The 22,924-nt window shown below is 45.2% G+C and overlaps 1 protein-coding gene across 1 annotated transcript; it reads left to right on the top strand.

Moving 5' to 3' along the window:
• Positions 1-378: 378 nt before the first annotated feature.
• LOC106560214 (homeobox protein EMX1) lies at positions 379-10,161 on the top strand. The gene is made up of 3 exons (XM_045713123.1): positions 379-1,146; positions 3,776-3,960; positions 9,819-10,161. The coding sequence occupies exons 1-3, from the start codon at positions 801-803 to the stop codon at positions 9,978-9,980; spliced, it is 693 nt and encodes a 230-aa protein (XP_045569079.1). The 5' UTR covers positions 379-800; the 3' UTR covers positions 9,981-10,161.
• The last annotated feature ends 12,763 nt before the right edge of the window (positions 10,162-22,924 follow it).

The raw sequence follows: 22,924 nt of genomic DNA, 5'->3' as shown, positions 1-22,924 counted from the left end.
CTTGGTGCGGGGAAGGGTCTGAGGAGACCCCTGTCAGCGGTCTTGGTGCGGGGAAGGGTCTGAGGAGACCCCCTGTCAGCGGTCTTGGTGCGGGGAAGGGTCTGAGGAGACAGGAGGAAACCTAGACACGTCGGGATGGAGCACCAGAAGCACTACGACATAAGAAGCGTTTGACATATTTTTAATAAGCATATTATTGATATTGTAGGCTACGCTTTAATGAATGGATAAAGTACTGTCATCCTCCAGCGTGTTGGCTAAAACAACACTGGTTTCATTATACATCATTTTTGGTGTGATAGTCAATATCAGGACAAGAAATGTGAATTTTTACTGGTGTTGTCTTTGCAGAATGAGCCCAAACATAAAATCCGCGGAGGAAACACTATTTGGTTTCATATGAAGCTATTGTTTGCTATATGACTTGCTGCACGTCGTCTCTAACTCTAAATCCACACGCCAGGTACATCAGAGAACTCATTGGCACGTGTTACTCTTCCAATCAGCGCAATCTATTATAACATTGCTGCGCTTGCGCACATCTCAGTCCTCCCGGTTCAAAAGAACTGTTGATTTCTCCTCGTGTCCTCCCGGTGCGCGTGCGTGGATCTCACCTCCCTAAACGCAAGGTGCTCGAGGTTCCCGTTCACAACGTCGGTCCCGTGGGGCTCTACCGTAACCGTTCGGTGTTCACTATGACTTTTTGAGGGAAGCATTTTTTTTTTTTTACTGGAACAAATAGGAATTTACAAGACCGATTGTGTTTTATTCTGGATTTCACTACCTGTGAAGTGAAGAAGATGTTTTCGTCGGTGAGTAAACGTTGTTTTATGATAGAATCATTGGTGGCTAAAGAAAACCTTCAAACTACGGAAGATCCCATCCGACCGACGGCACTGACTTATTCCAACCCGACTGACGCGTTCATGAACGGGTACCAGAGTCCCACCGGCAGGTCTCTGTATCAGAACCCGGAGCTGGTGTTCCCTGAGTCGGTCAACCACCCGGGGCTGACCATGAACCCCCACCAGCTAGGAGGGGGCCACCTACAACACCCTGCACACTTCTTTGGGACGCAACACCGAGACCCTCTTAACTTCTACCCATGGGATTTACGAAACAGGTTCTTCGGGTACAGATTTCAAGGTAAAGGATTGGAAAGAGTGTGTGTGTGTGTGTGTGTGTGTGTGTGTGTGTGTGTGTGTGTGTGTGTGTGTGTGTGTGTTAAAAAAAAATGTAATTGAATAATTTCTCAGTCTTAATACTTAGGCCTATCAATAATTATAACTAATGTCAAGCTAATCAAGTTCCAGGTTAATGGATAAATGAACACCTCTGGCTGGTCTGCTTGTACTTTTAACAATAAGGACTAAACTGTGACCTACACTGCAGAGATGTCAATTTAAAACAGACTAATGATTGACAACAATTAGGCTGGTAATAATAGCGGGGTTAATCATTCATTTCCATGTATGTTAATCATCAGTTCATGTTTGTCTTTATTACAAGCTGATTGTGGTGTTATGGGACTAGGGATGCATAGGCTTTATAAGTCAACTTTTTTTCAGCCACAGGTGAACATAAACAATACCTAGAGTGGATATGAGGTAGAGTACTTATGGAAAACATTTCCACCTTCCGTTTCCCCCCTTTGGTTACACGTTGGTAAAAGGGATGTTTACGTTGCTCGTTGAACTCCCAGCCTTCGTCACCGTATCGTCACCGTATCGTCACCGTAGCAACAAATGAATACATAAACTGTTACAGCAGGATAAATAAGAGGTATGGGACGATAAGGTTGTGACATTTATTATTAATATGTTTTACTGTCAAATGGACTTCAGCAAGGCTATGTTTATTTATTATATAGGCTGTATACTCTTATAAGTTATATTTAATGTAGATATTGGGGAATATATGGTCCTAAAGTGGTTCATACAGCGCCCTCGGAAAGTATTCAGACGCCACTTGACTTTTTCAACATTTTTGTTCAATTACAGTCTTATTCTAAAATGGATTAAATGTTTGTTTTCTTCCCCTGGACAATCTACACACAATAGCCCATAATGACAAAGCAAAAACAGTTTTGAGAAATGTTTTGTCATTATGGGAAATTGTGTGTAGATTGATCAGGAAAACACCCCTATTTAATCCATTTTAGAATAAGGCTGTAATGTAACATAAATGTGGAAAAAGTCAAGGGGTCTGAATACTTTCTGAATGCACTGTATGGTCCTAAAGCGGCCTATATAGTACTAAAGCGCCTTTAACTCTGCTTTATACTTTATAATGTAATCAAAGTTTAAAATCGAAACAAGGACTATTTGTTCAGTCTGCAGAACACATCAAATTGCTGATGAGTAATAATATGGAAGTCGACATGACAAAGTGAAGGTAAATTGTGTTATTGACCGTCTCATCTCCCGTTACCTCGTTTTGGCATACGTTTTGGCGTGCACTTGTGGTGCATCAAATATCTATTATAAGCAGAGAAAATATTCCGTTAAGGTGACAGGTAATTACATACAAAATTAAGAGCATTAAAAGAAGAATGCTAAACATCAAAATCACTCCATTTGGAAAAATGTGATGTCGTGTCAGAAACTTCCGTTTGCTTTATAAGGTTAATATCAGTGTATTTGTATAACATTTATACATGTATTATAGCCTAATCCAATTAAATGTGACTAGGCTATGATAGAATATGTAGGAGTCTGTAGTTTTTATTACAAGTTTAGTTTACTAGGGTCCAGATGAATGGAGCGCAAACCTAAAGCAGTCTATTTCCCCACGTCTGGAAAGGCTTCCCGGCACACACCGGGCCACAAGGCAATCTGTAAAGGAAATATTGTCTTTGTTACGCGGTCAATCCCACTGCGAATTTATCCAAACCAAACCACTATTTTATCTGAGTGAGTGCGAAAATCGTAATTATTTTCTACCCAAACGTTCAAACCAGAATTTTGTTTCAGAATCTAGCCAGATTTTTTTTTAGGTTGTAAAAAAACCACACTTTTAAATAGACTATATGGTTTATATGCATCAGTAAACTCGATTAATTTAATATGTTTATAATAATTTAACGTATTGGCCTAATTTTCATTTATGATAAAAGATTAATGTCATTATTCTCAATATAAAGTAGACTAATAATATTGTTAAATTATATAAAAAAAAATATATATTGTCACACAGTCCTATTTGGAACGATATCAAATTGACAGTTTAAATTGACCCCTACGTCGATATGGACTCAACACATGCAGAAGAGTTATATAAAGTCTTCATAGACTATTTAAAACTACATAAAGAGTTTATAAACTAGCCTCAAACCAAAAGAGCAAATAATAATTTGAATTAGTTTAAGATCCCTCTCTGCCTTGTGTTGTGTTGTTTTCCACCTCACTGCAGAGCAAAACGCTACTGGTGTTGCTATGTTCTAATTGCTTCAATCAAATCAATTCAATTCAATTCAAGGGGTTTTATTGGCATGGGAAACACATGTTAACATTGCCAAAGCAAGTGAGGTAATATACAAAAGTGAAATAAACAATAAAAATGAACAGTAAACATTACACTCACAGAAGGTCCAAAAGAATAAAGACATTACAAATGTCATATCTAAACCGCAGTGTGATTCTCCCCCTCTCTCTCTCTCCGTCTCGGTCATCACTAGTTACCACAGCTACAAAGTCATAAACGATATAGTTCATTTTGACTTTGTGGATGTGGTAACTAGTGAAACCCCTCTCTCTCTCTCTCTCTCTGCCCACAGGAAACGATGTTTCCCAAGAAAGCCAGCTCCTCCACCGCCCATTCGCCCGAAAACCCAAGCGCATCCGCACCGCGTTCTCCCCGTCGCAGCTCCTGCGGCTCGAGAGGGCGTTCGAGAATAATCATTACATAGTAGGAGCCGAGAGGAAACAGCTGGCCAACAGTCTCAATCTGTCTGAAACACAGGTGAGATACGCTACTAAAATACCCTATATGAAATATGTATATGGCACACAGTTCAGGAACAGGCCTACATAAATTAATTGAATAAATTCCAGCCCAAACTCATTCGGAGTTGATAAATTCATGTCAGCTTCTTAATTGAAATAAAATATCTTGAAGAACTTTTAATTAAAACTTGTTATAAATAAAGAATATGATTATATGTTTTTTCAAAATACAAGTGGTGGGACCCTTTAGTGTTCTGTTGCGCGGCGTTTTGTTGCGCGGCGTTCTGTTGCGCGGCGTTTTGTTGCGCGGCGTTTTGTTGCGCGGCGTTCTGTTCTGTTGCGCGGCGTTCTGTTGCGCAGCGTTCTGTTCTGTTGCGCGGCGTTCTGTTGCGCGGCGTTCTGTTCTGTTGCGCAGCGTTCTGTTCTGTTGCGCGGCGTTCTGTTGCATAGCTTCGTGAAATGAAGATTTAAAAATGTATTTTAAATATTATTAACATTATCATTTTTAATATTCAATTATAATTCGTATTCGGGTTTAATATGATAATTATTAGGCTATTGAAACATTGGGCTTATTCATTATTAGCTCTACTGAAAAAGATTCGATTTTTCCTGCAAGCCTACATAGGACAAATATTGGCACATATTTTTATGTTGAAATTAGTCAACTGTTAGCGATAGGGCCTATGATAGAAAATTGGACTATTACAATTTATTGTCAAGCTCAGTGAATCATTTTACTAAATCATAAGGTAAAAGGGCTTGTCAGCCTGTGATTTCCATTTCTGATGCGTTTTCATTGGAACAATAGTTTTTATTCTAAACTCAGCAAAAAAAGAAACGCCCATTTTTCAGGACCCTGTCATTCAAAGATAATTCGTGAAAATCCAAATATCTTCATTGTAAAGCATTTAAGCACTGTTTCCCATGCATGTTCAATGAACCATGAACATTTAATGAACATGTACCTGTGGAACGGTCGTTAAGACACTAACAGCTTACAGACGGTAGGCAATTAAGGTCACAGTTATGAAAACTTAGGACACTAAAGAGGCCTTTCTACCGACTCTGAAAAACACCAAAAGAAAGATGGCCAGGGTCCCTGCTCATCTGAGTGAACGTGCCTTAGGAATGCTGCAAGGAGGCATGAGGACTGCAGATGTGGCCAGGGCAATAAATTGCAATGTCTGTACTATGAGACGCCTAAGACAGCGCTACAGGGAGACAGGATGGACAGCTGATCATCCTCGCAGTGGCAGACCACGTGTAACAACACCTGCACAGGATCGGTACATCCAAACATCACACCTGCGGGACAGGTACAGGATGGCAACAACAACTGCTCGAGTCACACCAGGAACGCACAATCCCTCCATCAGTGCTCAGACTGTCCGCAATAGGCTGAGAGAGGCTGGACTGAGGGCTTGTAGGCCTGTTGTAAGGCAGGTCCTCACCAGACATCACCGGCAACAACATTGCCAATGGGCACAAATCCACCGTCACTGGACCAGACAGGCCTGGCAAAAAGTGCTCTTCACTGACAAGTCGCGGTTTTGTCTCACCAGGGGTGATGGTCGGATTGTGTTTATTGTCGAAGGAATGAGCGTTACACCGAGGCCTGTACTCTGGAGCGGGATCAATTTGGAGGTCCTGACATGACCCTCCAGCATGACAATGCCACCAGCCATACTGCTCGTTCTGTGCGTGATTCCTGTAAGACAGGAATGTCAGTGTTTTGCCATGGCCAGCGAAGAACCCGGATCTCAATCCCATTGAGCACATCTGGGACCTGTTGGATTGGAGGGTGAGGGCTAGGGCCATTCCCCCAGAAATGTCCGGGAACTTGCAGGTGCCTTGGTGGAAGAGTGGGGTAACATCTCACAGCAAGAACTGGCAAATCTGGTGCAGTCAATGAGGAGGAGATGCACTGCAGTACTTAATGCAGCTGGTGGCCACACCACATACTGACTGTTACTTTAGATTTTGACCCCCCCCCCTTTGTTCAGGGACATATTATTCAATTTCTGTTCATCACATATCTTTGAAACTTGTTCAGTTTATGTCTCAGTTGTTGAATCTTGTTAAGTTCATTCAAATATGTAAACACGTTAAGTTTGCTGAAAATAACACGAGTTGACAGTGAGAGAACGTTTCTTCTTTTGCTGAGTTTAGTTTGCTAATCTAGTTTGTTAATCTAGGCTGTTAATCTAGCCTGCTAATCTAGTCATCTGAACAAAAAATATATATCTAATTTTTAGTTACAGCATAAAGCATCAATGTACGTGAAATAGTGACGCATATAGTCTACGGTGAAATACTGACACGTCCATTCGGGAAGTGTTCAGACCCCTTGACTTTTTCCACATTTTGTTACGTTACAACCTTATTCTAAAATGGATTAAGTCGTTTTTTCCCTCATCAATCTACACACAATACCCCATAATGACATCACAATACCCCATAATGACATCACAATACCCCATAATGACATCACAATAACCCATAATGACAAAGCAAAAACAGATCAATCTTTTTTTTGCACATTTATTAAAACATAAAAAACTGAAATATCAAATTTACATATTCATATTCAGACCCTTTACTCTGGTCTGATGAAACCAAGATTGAACTCTTTGGCCTGAATGCCAAGCGTCACGTCTGGAGGAAACCTGGCACCATCCCTACGGTGAAGCATGGTGGTGGCAGCATCATGCTGTGGGGATGTTTTTCAGCGGCAGGGACTGGGAGACTAGTTAGAATCGAGGGAAAGATGAAATGGTGAGAAAAGTACAGAAAGATCCTTGATGAAAACCTGCTCCAGATCGGTCAGAACCTCAGACTGGGGTGAAGGTTCTCCTTCCAACAGGACAACGACCTTAAGCACACAGCCAAGACAATGCAGAAGTGGCTTCGGGACAAGTCTCTGAATGTCCTTGAGTGGCCCAGCCAGAGCCCGGACTTGAACCCGATCAAACATCTCTGGAGAGACCTGAAAATAGCTGTGCAGTGACGCTCCCCATCCAACCTGACAGAGCTTGAGAGGAACTGCAGAGAAGAATGGGAGAAACTCCCCAAATACAGGTGTGCCAAGCTTGTAGCGTCATACCCAAGAAGACTCGAGGTTGTAATCGCTGCCAAAGGTGCTTCAACAAAGTACTGAGTAAAGGGTCTGAATAATTACGTAAATGTGATATGTATTTTAATTTTTAATACATCTGCAATCATTTTCTAAAATCTGTTTTTCTGCATTGTGTTGAGATTGATGAGTGAATAAAAAACAATCCATTTTAGAATAAGGCTGTAATGTACCAAAATGAGGAAAAAGCCAAGGGGTCTGAATACTTCCCGAAGGCACTGCATAAACAGTAGATTCTCCTAATAATAAATCCTATCCGGAAAAACGAGCGACAGCTCCCTAGCGACAGCATCCTAGCGACAGCTCCCTAGCGACAGCATCCTAGCGACAGCATCCTAGCGATAGCTACCTAGCGACAGCTCCCTAGTGAACAGTGGAAGAGAATCACAATGTCAAGTTAATCATTTGGTTTCACCAAAGGATTTATTATTAGGAGAATCTAAAAAGGCCACTATAGCAATAAAGGACAAATAGGGCTGCCATCTAAGAAATATTGTTGTTGAAATAGTATAAATGCAAAAAAGTTGTTGAATGCAAAAAAGCGTCATAACTTCCTATTCATTAATGGTTAAGTAAGGTTGCTTACAGTTAAACCAAACTTCCTGAGGATATCACGGTGAAAGGAATCTGCACTCACATCAATAGGATCCTAATTACAACATGAGTCACAACGTCTGAAGTCTAAATAAAACTTGTCAGGGTTGAGTGTTGCTTGTAAACTTGTGAGGGTTTAGTGTTGCTTGTAAACTTGTCAGGGTTGAGTGTTGCTTGTAAGACTTGTCAGGGTTGAGTGTTGCTTGTAAGACTTGTCAGGGTTGAGTGTTGCTTGTAAGACTTGTCAGGGTTGAGTGTTGCTTGTAAGACTTGTCAGGGTTGAGTGTTGCTTGTAGGACTTGTCAGGGTTGAGTGTTGCTTGTAAGACTTGTCAGGCTTGAGTGTTGCTTGTAAGACTTGTCAGGGTTGAGTGTTTCTTGTAAACTTGTCAGGGTTGAGTGTTGCTTGTAAGACTTGTCAGGGTTGAGTGTTGCTTGTAAGACTTGTCAGGGTTGAGTGTTGCTTGTAAGACTTGTCAGGGTTGAGTGTTGCTTGTAAGACTTGTCAGGGTTGAGTGTTGCTTGTAAGACTTGTCAGGGTTGAGTGTTGCTTGTAAGACTTGTCAGGGTTGAGTGTTGCTTGTAAGACTTGTCAGGGTTGAGTGTTGCTTGTAAGACTTGTCAGGGTTGAGTGTTGCTTGTAGGACTTGTCAGGGTTGAGTGTTGCTTGTAAGACTTGTCAGGCTTGAGTGTTGCTTGTAAGACTTGTCAGGGTTGAGTGTTTCTTGTAAACTTGTCAGGGTTGAGTGTTGCTTGTAAGACTTGTCAGGGTTGAGTGTTGCTTGTAAGACTTGTCAGGGTTGAGTGTTGCTTGTAAGACTTGTCAGGGTTGAGTGTTGCTTGTAAGACTTGTCAGGGTTGAGTGTTGCTTGTAAGACTTGTCAGGGTTGAGTGTTGCTTGTAAGACTTGTCAGGGTTGAGTGTTTCTTGTAAACTTGTCAGGGTTGAGTGTTGCTTGTAAGACTTGTCAGGGTTGAGTGTTGCTTGTAAGACTTGTCAGGGTTGAGTGTTTCTTGTAAACTTGTCAGGGTTGGGTGTTGCTTGTAAGACTTGTCAGGGTTGAGTGTTGCTTGTAAACTTGTGAGAGTTGAGTGTTTCTTGTAAACTTGTCAGAGTTGAGTGTTTCTTGTAAACTTGTCAGGGTTGAGTGTTTCTTGTAAACTTGTCAGGGTTGAGTGTTTCTTGTAAACTTGTCATTCTAATATGCAGCCTACAGTATTGGTGTCGAGAGTAGGAAAGCCATTCAACCAGCTTTGTGTACAGAGGCTGAGAGGCCTGTTGTTGCAGGGTCTTGCAGGGTCTTGCAATCGTAATGCTATGATTGTTTTTTAGTATTATACCTTTTTTGTGTACATTTCACAAGAAACAATTCTGAAATTGTGTATCCAAGTTAGAGTTATATAGGCATAGAGGGGCTTGTATAACCCTCCAATAAAATACAACCTTCTCTGTCTTCCTCTTCAGGTGAAGGTGTGATTCCAGAACATAGATAGATATCTCTAATGTCCCCCTGTCTTCCTCCCCAGGTGAAGGTGTGTTTCCAGAACATAGATAGATATCTCTAATGTCCCCTGTCTTCCTCTCCAGGTGAAGGTGTGATTCCAGAACATAGATAGATATCTCTAATGTCCCCCTGTCTTCCTCTCCAGGTGAAGGTGTGGTTCCAGAACATAGATAGATATCTCTAATGTCCCCCTGTCTTCCTCCCCAGGTGAAGGTGTGGTTCCAGAACATAGATAGATATCTCTAATGTCCCCCTGTCTTCCTCTCCAGGTGAAGGTGTGGTTCCAGAACATAGATAGATATCTCTAATGTCCCCCTGTCTTCCTCTCCAGGTGAAGGTGTGGTTCCAGAACATAGATAGATATCTCTAATGTCCCCCTGTCTTCCTCTCCAGGTGAAGGTGTGGTTCCAGAACATAGATAGATATCTCTAATGTCCCCCTGTCTTCCTCTCCAGGTGAAGGTGTGGTTCCAGAACATAGATAGATATCTCTAATGTCCCCCTGTCTTCCTCCCCAGGTGAAGGTGTGGTTCCAGAACATAGATAGATATCTCTAATGTCCCCCTGTCTTCCTCTCCAGGTGAAGGTGTGGTTCCAGAACATAGATAGATATCTCTAATGTCCCCCTGTCTTCCTCTTCAGGTGAAGGTGTGGTTCCAGAACAGGAGGACTAAGTACAAGAGACAGAAGATGGAGGAGGGGCCTGACAGTCATCAGAATAAGAACGGACACCACCACATCAACAGATGGAGGCTTGTCACTGAGCAGGGCAGCTCCGAGGACATCGACGTCGGACTGGACTAAGACCCCAACCCCTAGGCCTCTGCCCTACCCTCCTGGACGCCCCTGTACCCCCCCCCCCCTTAACCCCTGGCCTGATTCCCATTTTGCAACACAAGAGGACCAACGTTAACCCTAGTTATTATGTAAAGTTATGAAGTATAATGACATGTTACAAGAAAAAATAGATTTTTATGTTACTTGACTTGCATCCATCCTAAATAATGATCTCATGTCTGATCTGTGTAGGTGGTGTTCCATCCTACAGCTTCTCTGATCTGTGTAGGTGGTGTTCCATCCTACAGCTTCTCTGATCTGTGTAGGTGGTGTTCCATCCTACAGCTTCTCTGATCTGTGTAGGTGGTGTTCCATCCTACAGCTTCTCTGATCTGTGTAGGTGGTGTTCCATCCTACATTTTCTCTGATCTGTGTAGGTGGTGTTCCATCCTACATTTTCTCTGATCTGTGTAGGTGGTGTTCCATCCTACAGCTTCTCTGATCTCATGTCTGATCTAGGTGGTGTTCCTTCCAGACTACATTGCCGACACATGCCAGACATCTAGTCAGACAGGAACAGCACCACGATCATCTAGTCAGACAGGAACAGGAACAGCACCATGATCATCTAGTCAGACAGGAACAGGAACAGCACCATGATCATCTAGTCACACAGGAACAGGAACAGCACCATGATCACCTAGTCAGACAGGAACAGGAACAGCACCATGATCACCTAGTCAGACAGGAACAGCACCATGATCATCTAGTCAGACAGGAACAGCACCATGATCATCTAGTCAGACAGGAACAGGAACAGCACCACGATCATCTAGTCAGACAGGAACAGGAACAGCACCATGATCACCTAGTCTGACAGGAACAGCACCATGATCATCTAGTCAGACAGGAACAGCACCATGATCATCTAGTCAGACAGGAACAGGAACAGCACCGTGATCATCTAGTCAGACAGGAACAGCACCATGATCATCTAGTCAGACAGGAACAGCACCACGATCATCTAGTCAGACAGGAACAGGAACAGCACCATGATCATCTAGTCAGACAGGAACAGCACCATGATCATCTAGTCAGACAGGAACAGCACCATGATCATCTAGTCAGACAGGAACAGCACCATGATCATCTAGTCAGACAGGAACAGCACCATGATCATCTAGTCAGACAGGAACAGCACCATGATCATCTAGTCAGACAGGGACAGGAACAGCACCATGATCATCTAGTCAGACAGGAACAGGAACAGCACCACAATCATCTAGTCAGACAGGAACAGCACCGTGATCATCTAGTCAGACAGGAACAGCACCACGATCATCTAGTCAGACAGGAACAGGAACAGCACCATGATCATCTAGTCAGACAGGAACAGGAACAGCACCACGATCATCTAGTCAGACAGGAACAGCACCATGATCATCTAGTCAGACAGGAACAGGAACAGCACCACGATCATCTAGTCAGACAGGAACAGCACCATGATCATCTAGTCAGACAGGAACAGCACCATGATCATCTAGTCAGACAGGAACAGCACCATGATCATCTAGTCAGACAGGAACAGGAACAGCACCGTGATCATCTAGTCAGACAGGAACAGCACCATGATCATCTAGTCAGACAGGAACAGGAACAGCACCACGATCATCTAGTCAGACAGGAACAGGAACAGCACCACGATCATCTAGTCAGACAGGAACAGGAACAGCACCATGATCATCTAGTCAGACAGGAACAGCACCACGATCATCTAGTCAGACAGGGACAGGAACAGCACCATGATCATCTAGTCAGACAGGAACAGCACCATGATCATCTAGTCAGACAGGAACAGCACCACGATCATCTAGTCAGACAGGAACAGCACCATGATCATCTAGTCAGACAGGAACAGGAACAGCACCACGATCATCTAGTCAGACAGGAACAGGAACAGCACCACGATCATCTAGTCAGACAGGAACAGGAACAGCACCATGATCATCTAGTCACACAGGAACAGCACCATGATCATCTAGTCAGACAGGAACAGCACCATGATCATCTAGTCAGACAGGAACAGGAACAGCACCACGATCATCTAGTCGGACAGGGACAGGAACAGCACCACGATCATCTAGTCAGACAGGAACAGGAACAGCACCATGATCGTCTAGTCAGACAGGAACAGCACCACAATCATCTAGTCAGACAGCAACAGGAACAGCACCATGATCATCTAGTCAGACAGGAACAGGAACAGCACCATGATCATCTAGTCAGACAGGAACAGCACCATGATCATCTAGTCAGACAGGAACAGCACCATGATCATCTAGTCAGACAGGAACAGCACCATGATCATCTAGTCAGACAGGAACAGCACCACGATCATCTAGTCAGACAGGAACAGGAACAGCACCACGATCATCTAGTCAGACAGGAACAGGAACAGCACCACGATCATCTAGTCAGACAGGAACAGGAACAGCACCATGATCATCTAGTCAGACAGGAACAGCACCATGATCATCTAGTCAGACAGGAACAGCACCATGATCCTCTAGTCAGACAGGAACAGCACCATGATCATCTAGTCAGACAGGAACAGCACCATGATCATCTAGTCAGACAGGAACAGCACCATGATCATCTAGTCAGACAGGAACAGCACCATGATCATCTAGTCAGACAGGAACAGCACCACGATCATCTAGTCAGACAGGAACAGCACCATGATCATCTAGTCAGACAGGAACAGCACCATGATCATCTAGTCAGACAGGAACAGCACCATGATCATCTAGTCAGACAGGGACAGGAACAGCACCATGATCATCTAGTCAGACAGGAACAGCACCATGATCATCTAGTCAGACAGGAACAGCACCATGATCATCTAGTCAGACAGGAACAGCACCATGATCATCTAGTCAGACAGGGACAGGAACAGCACCACGATCATCTAGTCAGACAGGAACAGGAACAGCACCATGATCATCTAGTCAGACAGGGACAGCACCACGATCATCTAGTCAGACAGGAACAGCACCACGATCATCTAGTCAGACAGAGAACAGCACCATGATCATCTAGGTCAGACAGAAACAGGAACAGCACCACGATCATCTAGTCAGACAGGAACAGCACCGCGATCATCTAGTCAGACAGGAACAGGAACAGCACCACGATCATCTAGTCAGACAGGAACAGCACCACGATCATCTAGTCAGACAGGAACAGGCAGCACCATGATCATCCCCTGATCATCTAGTCAGACAGGGACAGGAACAGCACCATGATCATCTAGTCAGACAGGAACAGGAACAGCACCATGATCATCTAGTCAGACAGGAACAGCACCATGATCATCTAGTCAGACAGGAACAGCACCATGATCATCTAGTCAGACAGGAACAGCACCATGATCATCTAGTCAGACAGGAACAGCACCATGATCATCTAGTCAGACAGGGACAGGAACAGCACCACGATCATCTAGTCAGACAGGAACAGCACCACGATCATCTAGTCAGACAGGAACAGGAACAGCACCATGATCATCTAGTCAGACAGGAACAGCACCATGATCATCTAGTCAGACAGGAACAGGAACAGCACCACGATCATCTAGTCAGACAGGAACAGGAACAGCACCATGATCATCTAGTCAGACAGGAACAGGAACAGCACCACGATCATCTAGTCAGACAGGAACAGGAACAGCACCACGATCATCTAGTCGGACAGGAACAGGAACAGCACCATGATCATCTAGTCAGACAGGAACAGGAACAGCACCACGATCATCTAGTCAGACAGGAACAGGAACAGCACCACGATCATCTAGTCAGACAGGAACAGCACCATGATCATCTAGTCAGACAGGAACAGCACCACGATCATCTAGTCAGACAGGAACAGGAACAGCACCATGATCATCTAGTCAGACAGGAACAGCACCACGATCATCTAGTCAGACAGGGACAGGAACAGCACCATGATCATCTAGTCAGACAGGAACAGCACCATGATCATCTAGTCAGACAGGAACAGCACCATGATCATCTAGTCAGACAGGAACAGCACCACGATCATCTAGTCAGACAGGAACAGCACCATGATCATCTAGTCAGACAGGAACAGGAACAGCACCACGATCATCTAGTCAGACAGGAACAGGAACAGCACCACGATCATCTAGTCAGACAGGAACAGGAACAGCACCATGATCATCTAGTCACACAGGAACAGCACCATGATCATCTAGTCAGACAGGAACAGCACCATGATCATCTAGTCAGACAGGAACAGGAACAGCACCACGATCATCTAGTCGGACAGGGACAGGAACAGCACCACGATCATCTAGTCAGACAGGAACAGGAACAGCACCATGATCGTCTAGTCAGACAGGAACAGCACCACAATCATCTAGTCAGACAGCAACAGGAACAGCACCATGATCATCTAGTCAGACAGGAACAGGAACAGCACCATGATCATCTAGTCAGACAGGAACAGCCCCCAGGATCATCTAGTCAACCAGGAACAGCACCATGATCATCTAGTCAGACAGGAACAGCACCATGATCATCTAGTCAGACAGGAACAGCACCACGATCATCTAGTCAGACAGGAACAGGAACAGCACCACGATCATCTAGTCAGACAGGAACAGGAACAGCACCACGATCATCTAGTCAGACAGGAACAGGAACAGCACCATGATCATCTAGTCAGACAGGAACAGGAACAGCACCACGATCATCTAGTCAGACAGGAACAGGAACAGCACCACGATCATCTAGTCAGACAGGAACAGCACCATGATCATCTAGTCAGACAGGAACAGCACCATGATCATCTAGTCAGACAGGAACAGGAACAGCACCACGATCATCTAGTCAGACAGGAACAGCACCACGATCATCTAGTCAGACAGGAACAGGAACAGCACCACGATCATCTAGTCAGACAGGAACAGCACCATGATCATCTAGTCAGACAGGAACAGGAACAGCACCATGATCGTCTAGTCAGGAAGGAACAGGAACAGCACCACGATCATCTAGTCAGACAGGAACAGGAACAGCACCACGATCATCTAGTCAGACAGGAACAGCACCATGATCATCTAGTCAGACAGGGACAGGAACAGCACCATGATCATCTAGTCAGACAGGAACAGGAACAGCACCACGATCATCTAGTCAGACAGGAACAGGAACAGCACCATGATCATCTAGTCAGACAGGAACAGCACCATGATCATCTAGTCAGACAGGAACAGGAACAGCACCACGATCATCTAGTCAGACAGGAACAGCACCATGATCATCTAGTCAGACAGGAACAGCACCATGATCATCTAGTCAGACAGGAACAGCACCATGATCATCTAGTCAGACAGGAACAGCACCATGATCATCTAGTCAGACAGGAACAGCACCACGATCATCTAGTCAGACAGGGACAGGAACAGCACCACGATCATCTAGTCAGACAGGAACAGGAACAGCACCATGATCATCTAGTCAGACAGGAACAGCACCATGATCATCTAGTCAGACAGGAACAGCACCATGATCATCTAGTCAGACAGGAACAGGAACAGCACCACAATCATCTAGTCAGACAGGAACAGCACCATGATCATCTAGTCAGACAGGAACAGCACCATGATCATCTAGTCAGACAGGAACAGCACCATGATCATCTAGTCAGACAGGAACAGCACCATGATCATCTAGTCAGACAGGGACAGCACCATGATCATCTAGTCAGACAGGGACAGGAACAGCACCATGATCATCTAGTCAGACAGGAACAGGAACAGCACCACGATCATCTAGTCAGACAGGAACAGCACCATGATCATCTAGTCAGACAGGAACAGCACCATGATCATCTAGTCAGACAGGAACAGGAACAGCACCATGATCATCTAGTCAGACAGGAACAGGAACAGCACCATGATCATCTAGTCAGACAGGAACAGGAACAGCACCATGATCATCTAGTCAGACAGGGACAGGAACAGCACCATGATCATCTAGTCAGACAGGGACAGGAACAGCACCACGATCATCTAGTCAGACAGGAACAGGAACAGCACCATGATCATCTAGTCAGACAGGAACAGCACCACGATCATCTAGTCAGACAGGAACAGCACCATGATCATCTAGTCAGACAGGAACAGGAACAGCACCACGATCATCTAGTCAGACAGGAACAGCACCATGATCATCTAGTCAGACAGGAACAGGAACAGCACCATGATCATCTAGTCAGACAGGAACAGGAACAGCACCACGATCATCTAGTCAGACAGGAACAGCACCATGATCATCTAGTCAGACAGGAACAGCACCATGATCATCTAGTCAGACAGGAACAGTAACAGCACCACGATCATCTAGTCAGACAGGAACAGGAACAGCACCACGATCATCTAGTCAGACAGGAACAGGAACAGCACCATGATCATCTAGTCAGACAGGAACAGGAACAGCACCATGATCGTCTAGTCAGGAAGGAACAGGAACAGCACCACGATCATCTAGTCAGACAGGAACAGGAACAGCACCACGATCATCTAGTCAGACAGGAACAGCACCATGATCATCTAGTCAGACAGGAACAGCACCATGATCATCTAGTCAGACAGGAACAGGAACAGCACCACGATCATCTAGTCAGACAGGGACAGGAACAGCACCATGATCATCTAGTCAGACAGGAACAGGAACAGCACCATGATCATCTAGTCAGACAGGAACAGCACCATGATCATCTAGTCAGACAGGAACAGCACCATGATCATCTAGTCAGACAGGAACAGGAACAGCACCATGATCATCTAGTCAGACAGGAACAGGAACAGCACCACAATCATCTAGTCAGACAGGAACAGCACCATGATCATCTAGTCAGACAGGGACAGGAACAGCACCATGATCATCTAGTCAGACAGGAACAGCACCATGATCATCTAGTCAGACAGGGACAGGAACAGCACCATGATCATCTAGTCAGACAGGAACAGCACCATGATCATCTAGTCAGACAGGAACAGCACCATGATCATCTAGTCAGACAGGAACAGCACCATGATCATCTAGTCAGACAGGAACAGCACCACGATCATCTAGTCAGACAGGAACAGCACCACGATCATCTAGTCAGACAGGAACAGCACCACGATCATCTAGTCAGACAGGAACAGCACCACGATCATCTAGTCAGACAGGAACAGCACCGTGATCATCTAGTCAGACAGGAACAGCACCACGATCATCTAGTCAGACAGGAACAGCACCATGATCATCTAGTCAGACAGGAACAGCACCGTGATCATCTAGTCAGACAGGAACAGGAACAGCACCACGATCATCTAGTCAGACAGGAACAGGAACAGCACCACGATCATCTAGTCAGACAGGAACAGGAACAGCACCACGATCATATAGTCAGACAGGAACAGGAACAGCACCACGATCATCTAGTCAGACAGGAACAGCACCATGATCATCTAGTCAGACAGGAACAGGAACAGCACCATGATCTTTGGTGCATGACTTACTGCAGGCTGAGGTGAGAAATGTGTTTTTACATGATGCTGTGTTTTTACATGATGCTGTGTTTTTACATGATGCTGTGTTTTTACATGATGCTGTGTTTTTACATGATGCTGTATATATTATAGAACATTCACACTAAGGCTGCTTCTGTTCTGCATTTAAGGAATCACACACATTCATATCAAGATCATTTTTGTTCAGTTGCCAAACATTTTCGAAACTGTCACAACCTGGCTCTTAGATGGTGACAAACAAGGAAGTACACACGTTGGCAGTTAAGGAGTAACAAAAACGTGTATTAAATAACTAACAAAGTATAAAACTACAAAGGAAAACTAACCTGTGAAATGTGACAGTAGGCATGTGAAGGGTGTAATGGAGAGATGTATGGAGGAAGGTAAAATGCGTATAAGTGTTGAAGGGTGCACCAAATCAACCAGATCACAAAACGACCCAATCAGCTCTACCTGTCCCCAATCTGCAAATAGAAGCACAAACACAGGAGGCGGCAAAGAGAGCGAAGGGGGGCGTAACACCCCCTCCCATAAAAATCGTTGACTAACAAGGATCCAAAAACAAAATCCTCAACCACACAAATACAACTGATCAAAAACCATAACTAATAAAAGGTTCAGACACAAAATACTATTACAACCCATAAAGGCAAACCACCGGATGTCACCTGACCCCATCCAACCCTCAGCAACCACGGTACCTGGAAGCAACCATTTAAGAGAAAGAAATGGAGACCCGAGCGACAGGAGAGTAGAAGCCAGAGCAACAGGAAGGACCAAATAAACCCTGTACAGACCACCAACCGTAAAGAAAGGAATGCAACAAAGGCATCCGAAGAACGACTAAAATCGTACAACAGCCACCACATTATCCAGACCTTTTTACACGTCGTACATCCAAATGGAACGCCCGCAGGAACAAACACCAGCGTATAATCCTGCGATTTGGGCAAAGCATGGCGTGCAGGAAAGTAAAGGGGGTTGTGGTCAGTGTAAACCACAACAGGGACCACACCCGACCACACATATACCTTAAAAATGCTGTAACGCCCAGATTAAGGCAACCACTCTGCCGAGGTAGGTCACTCGCCTGGACAAACTCACATTTGGCTAAGTTCACAGTGAGACAGGCCTCAGGAAAACGCTCAGAGTCCGTATCCGCACCAGATGTCGATCCCAAGTGTCACTATAAACAACCACATCTAGATAAACAGCACAGCCTTCAAGGCCAGAGATCACCCTATTCATAAGACGCTGAAACGTAGCAGGAGCATTGCGTGGGCCTCATGACTCATGACCCGTATAGGAGAAGACCTGAAGGAGTAATCAAAGCAGATATTTCAGGAGCTCTTGATGACAAAAGGCACCTTTCAGTAACCCTTCAGCAAATCAAACTGGCTGACAAACCAGGCAGCACTAACCTGGTCAACACAATCTTCCATCCGTGGGAGTGGGTAACAGTCAGGGTGTGTCACAGTATTAACCTTCCGGTAGTCAGTGCAAAATCTAAGAGAACCATCTGGCTTGCTCACTAAGAGACACAGAGAGGCCCAACTGGAGAATGATGGTACACCGATATCATTAACTAGCATGTACTTAATCTCTGAGTCCAAGTGACGTAGCTTCTCCAATGACACACGATAAAACGTTTAATAGGGACAGCATCCCCAACATCAATATCGTGCTCTGCCAAATGGGTACGAGAAGGTGTGTCAGCAAACAACGACTGAATATCAGTGATCAAATCAGTTAATTCTGCTTGACAATCAGACATGTGACCCAACAAACTCTCCAAGTTTGCAAGGGACTCTGAATTCATCAACCTACCCTGCAAAATACCATCATCAGGGCCCGGGCATCCCATGTTCATCACACTGCATGTGAAGGTGAAGTGGCTGACCTCAGATCAACGGATTCCACCAAAATAACAGGGCTAACCACGTCAGTTTTAGCACATAGTTCTGCTTTAGTCAATTCAGAAGACAAACGAACAGAATAGGGCTTTAACAAATTGACATGGCAGAGCTGATTCGCCTTTCTGCGCTCAGGGGTAGCAATCAGACAGCATACTGAAGACAGGGAGGAATCAGACAGCATACTGAAGACAGGGGAGGAATCAGATAGCATACTGTAGACAGGGAGGAATCAGATAGCATACTGTAGACAGGGGAGGAATCAGACAGCATACTGTAGACAGGGAGGAATCAGATAGCATACTGAAGACAGGGAGGAATCAGACAGCATACTGAAGACAGGGAGGAATCAGACAGTGTCCTGAAGACAGGGAGGAATCAGACAGCATGCTGTAGACAGGGGGAATCAGACAGCATACTGAAGACAGGGAGGAATCAGACAGCATACTGAAGACAGGGAGGAATCAGACAGCATACTGTAGACAGGGAGGAATCAGACAGCATGCTGAAGACAGGGAGGAATCAGAGAGCATACTGTAGACAGGAGGAATCAGACAGCATACTGAAGACAGGAGGAATCAGACAGCATACTGAAGACAGGGAGGAATCAGACAGCATACTGTAGACAGGGAGGAATCAGACAGCATGCTGAAGACAGGGAGGAATCAGACAGCATGCTGAAGACAGGGAGGAATCAGACAGCATACTGTAGACAGGGAGGAATCAGACAGCATGCTGAAGACAGGGAGGAATCAGACAGCATGCTGAAGACAAGGAGGAATCAGACAGCGTACTGTAGACAGGAGGAATCAGACAGCATACTGTAGACAGGGAGGAATCAGACAGCATACTGTAGACAGGGAGGAATCAGACCGCATACTGTAGACAGGAGGAATCAGACAGCATACTGTAGACAGGGAGGAATCAGACAGCATACTGTAGACAGGGAGGAATCAGACAGCATACTGTAGACAGGGAGGAATCAGACAGCATGCTGTAGACAGGAGGAATCAGACAGCATACTGTAGACAGGGAGGAATCAGACAGCATAATGTAGACAGGGAGGAATCAGACAGCATACTGTAGACAGGGAGGAATCAGACAGCATGCTGAAGACAGGGAGGAATCAGACAGCATACTGTAGACAGGGGAGGAATCAGACAGCATACTGTAGACAGGAGGAATCAGACAGCATACTGAAGACAGGAGGAATCAGACAGCATGCTGAAGACAGGAGGAATCAGACAGCATGCTGAAGACAGGAGGAATCAGACAGCATACTGAAGACAGGGAGGAATCAGACAGCATACTGAAGACAGGAGGAATCAGACAGCATACTGAAGACAGGAGGAATCAGACAGCATGCTGAAGACAGGAGGAATCAGACAGCATGCTGAAGACAGGAGGAATCAGACAGCATACTGAAGACAGGAGGAATCAGACAGCATGCTGAAGACAGGAGGAATCAGACAGCATACTGTAGACAGGGAGGAATCAAGACAGCATACTGAAGACAGGGGAGGAATCAGACAGCATACTGAAGACAGGGAGGAATCAGACAGCATGCTGAAGACAGGGAGGAATCAGACAGCATGCTGAAGACAGGGAGGAATCAGACAGCATGCTGAAGACAGGGAGGAATCAGACAGCATGCTGAAGACAGGGAGAATTCAGACAGCATACTGAAGACAGGGGAGGAATCAGACAGCATACTGTAGACAGGGAGGAATCAGACAGCATACTGTAGACAGGGAGGAATCAGACAGCATGCTGAAGACAGGGAGGAATCAGACAGCATGCTGAAGACAGGGAGGAATCAGACAGCATACTGAAGACAGGGAGGAATCAGACAGCATACTGTAGACAGGGAGGAATCAGACAGCATACTGTAGACAGGGAGGAATCAGACAGCATGCTGAAGACAGGGAGGAATCAGACAGCATGCTGAAGACAGGGAGGAATCAGACAGCATACTGTAGACAGGGAGGAATCAGACAGCATACTGTAGACAGGGAGGAATCAGACAGCATGCTGAAGACAGGGGAGGAATCAGACAGTGTACTGTAGACAGGGAGGAATCAGAGAGCATACTGAAGACAGGGGGGAATCAGACAGCATACTGTAGACAGGGAGGAATCAGACAGCATACTGTAGACAGGGAGGAATCAGAGAGCATACTGAAGACAGGGGGGAATCAGACAGCATACTGTAGACAGGGAGGAATCAGACAGCATACTGAAGACAGGAGGAATCAGACAGCATGCTGAAGACAGGAGGAATCAGACAGCATACTGTAGACAGGGAGGAATCAGACAGCATACTGAAGACAGGAGGAATCAGACAGCATGCTGAAGACAGGAGGAATCAGACAGCATGCTGAAGACAGGGAGGAATCAGACAGCATACTGAAGACAGGAGGAATCAGACAGCATACTGAAGACAGGAGGAATCAGACAGCATGCTGAAGACAGGAGGAATCAGACAGCATGCTGAAGACAGGGAGGAATCAGACAGCATACTGTAGACAGGGGAGGAATCAGATAGCATACTGAAGACAGGGGAGGAATCAGATAGCATACTGTAGACAGGAGGAATCAGACAGCATACTGTAGACAGGGAGGAATCAGACAGCATACTGAAGACAGGGAGGAATCAGACAGCATACTGTAGACAGGGAGGAATCAGACAGCATACTGAAGACAGGGGAGGAATCAGACAGCATACTGTAGACAGGGAGGAATCAGACAGCATACTGAAGACAGGGGAGGAATCAGACAGCATGCTGAAGACAGGGAGGAATCAGACAGCATGCTGAAGACAGGGAGGAATCAGACAGCATGCTGAAGACAGGGAGGAATCAGACAGCATGCTGAAGACAGGGAGGAATCAGACAGCATACTGAAGACAGGGAGGAATCAGACAGCATACTGTAGACAGGGAGGAATCAGACAGCATACTGTAGACAGGGAGGAATCAGACAGCATGCTGAAGACAGGGAGGAATCAGACAGCATGCTGAAGACAGGGAGGAATCAGACAGCATACTGTAGACAGGGAGGAATCAGACAGCATACTGTAGACAGGGAGGAATCAGACAGCATGCTGAAGACAGGGGAGGAATCAGACAGTGTACTGTAGACAGGGAGGAATCAGACAGCATGCTGAAGACAGGGGAGGAATCAGACAGCATACTGTAGACAGGGAGGAATCAGACAGCATGCTGAAGACAGGGGAGGAATCAGACAGTGTACTGTAGACAGGGAAGAATCAGACAGCATGCTGAAGACAGGGAGGAATCAGACAGCATACTGTAGACAGGGAGGAATCAGACAGCATGCTGAAGACAGGGAGGAATCAGACAGCATACTGTAGACAGGGAGGAATCAGACAGTGTACTGTAGACAGGGAGGAATCAGACAGCATGCTGAAGACAGGGGAGGAATCAGACAGCATACT

Source organism: Salmo salar, unplaced genomic scaffold (assembly GCF_905237065.1).
Source record: "Salmo salar unplaced genomic scaffold, Ssal_v3.1, whole genome shotgun sequence".
NCBI classification, from domain to species: Eukaryota; Metazoa; Chordata; class Actinopteri; order Salmoniformes; family Salmonidae; genus Salmo; species Salmo salar.
The sequence above is the reverse complement of the archived record's forward strand: the minus strand, read 5'-3'. Positions and strand labels throughout refer to the sequence as shown.

Bases quoted from the DNA above. Each gene is read 5' to 3' on its own strand.
- LOC106560214 (XM_045713123.1), top strand. From the start codon at position 801: ATGTTTTCGTCGGTGAGTAAACGTTGTTTTATGATAGAATCATTGGTG. The intron at 1,147-3,775 runs GTAAAGGATTGG...CTCTGCCCACAG, and splicing joins CTTCGGGTACAGATTTCAAG to GAAACGATGTTTCCCAAGAA. The intron at 3,961-9,818 runs GTGAGATACGCT...CTTCCTCTTCAG, and splicing joins TCAATCTGTCTGAAACACAG to GTGAAGGTGTGGTTCCAGAA.